Here is a 1,919-nt window from a genome sequence, read left to right as displayed (position 1 = left end):
ACTGCTGCTTGATGTCCTGGAATATTTTTTTATTTTGATAATGATAAATTATATAAATTATCAGTATTTCATTGCGATGCATTTATCTGAACAAGCAATATTTCTTGTAAGAATGTGAGGAAAACATTAAACAGAATATGTGCTTACATTCTTCTTTAAGAAACAATTCAAAATGTTTTCATGTATATTGTGAAGTTGTATGTTCTGCACTTTTTCACCCAATCATGACTATTCCATATGAAAACATGAAAGCCAGAAACATCCATCTGGAAATTCCCTAGCATATATCAGAAAACAGAAACGTAGAAAATAACTGAACCCTTAGTAGTGTGAGTTATTGTAACAGAAAAAAAGAAGCATTTTTGTTTTTGTGCTATTGCTCTTTATTTTCTCTATAATGCACATTCACTGTTATATTAATCAGTGACCACTTTGTTTCCCAAGAAGTTATTACCTTGGGAGACAGTATTATCATTTTAGTCTCATGCTAATTATTGTTATTTAAATTTCCTTCTTGTTCAAATGCAAAAGACAATTATTAACTTGACAGTATCTGCTTTGTTTTTACATCTCTCTGTACAAGAAAATAACCATCTAAGAAAGTAAAGACAGCTGTGAGCTTCCCCTTCTGAGAAAGATGTTGCTGAGTAATCTTTTGACCGCATTCTTCATCTCCGTGTTCCTCAGTGTGTAGATTATGGGATTGAGCATTGGAGTGATGACTGTATAAAGAGATGACATGGCTTTGTCTACCGCAAGCTTTTGGAATGGACGTGCATAGACGAAGATGCAGGGTACAAAATGGATGCTCACCACCGCAACTTGAGCTCCACAAGTGGAAAAGGCTTTGTGCTTCCCCTCTGTGATATGTGTCCTGATTTTGACCAGTATGACAGCATACGACACAATCAGGGCAATGAAGATGAGGATTGTAAGCAGTCCACTATTGGACATCATGAGTAGCTCAACCACATAGACATCGGTACACGCCAGTTTGATTACCTGTGGGACATCACAGTAGAAATTGTCTAGAAAATTTGGTCCACAGAATGGCAACTGAATGACCAGTGCTACCTGCACAACAGAATGAACAAACCCCACTATCCATGCTCCTGCTACCAGCCTGAGGAGAATGTTGTGATTCATAATTTTTAGATACTGCAAAGGTTTATGGAGAGCCACGTACCGATCCAGAGCCATCACTATGAGGAGGATGGACACAGCACCTCCTGTGAAATGGAAGAAAAACATCTGTGTAATGCATCCCCAAAAACTAATGGTCTTAACCTCAGACAGGAGGTCCCACAGCATCTTGGGCAGAGTCACTGATGATTCACTGAGGTCTATGAAGGCTAAATTTCCCAACAAAAAGTACATAGGCTTGTGGAGCTGTTGATCTGTGATTACTGTGGTGATGATGGTGACATTTCCAAGCCAGGTCATTGAGTAGATTATGAGGAAAGTTGTAAAGAGAATATATTGCAGCATGGCGCTTTCGGTAAAACCAAAAAGGAAAAAAATTTTCACAGTGGTGGTATAATTCTCCTGCTCCATGGGTATCCTGTAGCATGCAATCAAGAAAGATAACACTCTTAGTAATAACTAGCTGTTACTCATTAACATTTTTGTTTAGAAGAGACTACTTGATATTCTATTGTTATTCATCAAATATAACAGGCCATTGAATTTCTTCAGCTCCTTTTCTTGCATTAAGAGTTTATGCCTGTAGAAATCCTCCTTGCCCAAATCCTTTCAGTATGTACTTGAAAACAGTCAACCATAAATTGCATCTCATCTGGCTCTAAACAGGAGGATTCAGTTCAGAATTTCTATGCCTAAATTTACATATCTATATGCTAAGTGTCTTCATGTAAGCTATTCTTCTAATTTTCCGTTATAGTCAAAAGAGATGAGCATAA

General features: G+C 37.4%; 1 protein-coding gene across 1 annotated transcript; it reads right to left on the bottom strand.

The window, feature by feature from the left end:
* Window positions 1–594: 594 nt before the first annotated feature.
* On the bottom strand, window positions 595–1,554 carry LOC104326728 (olfactory receptor 4D9). Its single transcript, XM_009931535.2, has one exon. The coding sequence runs from the start codon at window positions 1,552–1,554 to the stop codon at window positions 595–597; it is 960 nt and encodes a 319-aa protein (XP_009929837.2).
* Window positions 1,555–1,919: the final 365 nt, after the last annotated feature.

The sequence above is a fragment of the Opisthocomus hoazin genome, chromosome 26, assembly GCF_030867145.1.
Source record: "Opisthocomus hoazin isolate bOpiHoa1 chromosome 26, bOpiHoa1.hap1, whole genome shotgun sequence".
Lineage (NCBI taxonomy): Eukaryota > Metazoa > Chordata > Aves > Opisthocomiformes > Opisthocomidae > Opisthocomus > Opisthocomus hoazin.
Note: the sequence above shows the minus strand (reverse complement) of the source record. Positions and strands in the feature narration are given on the sequence as shown.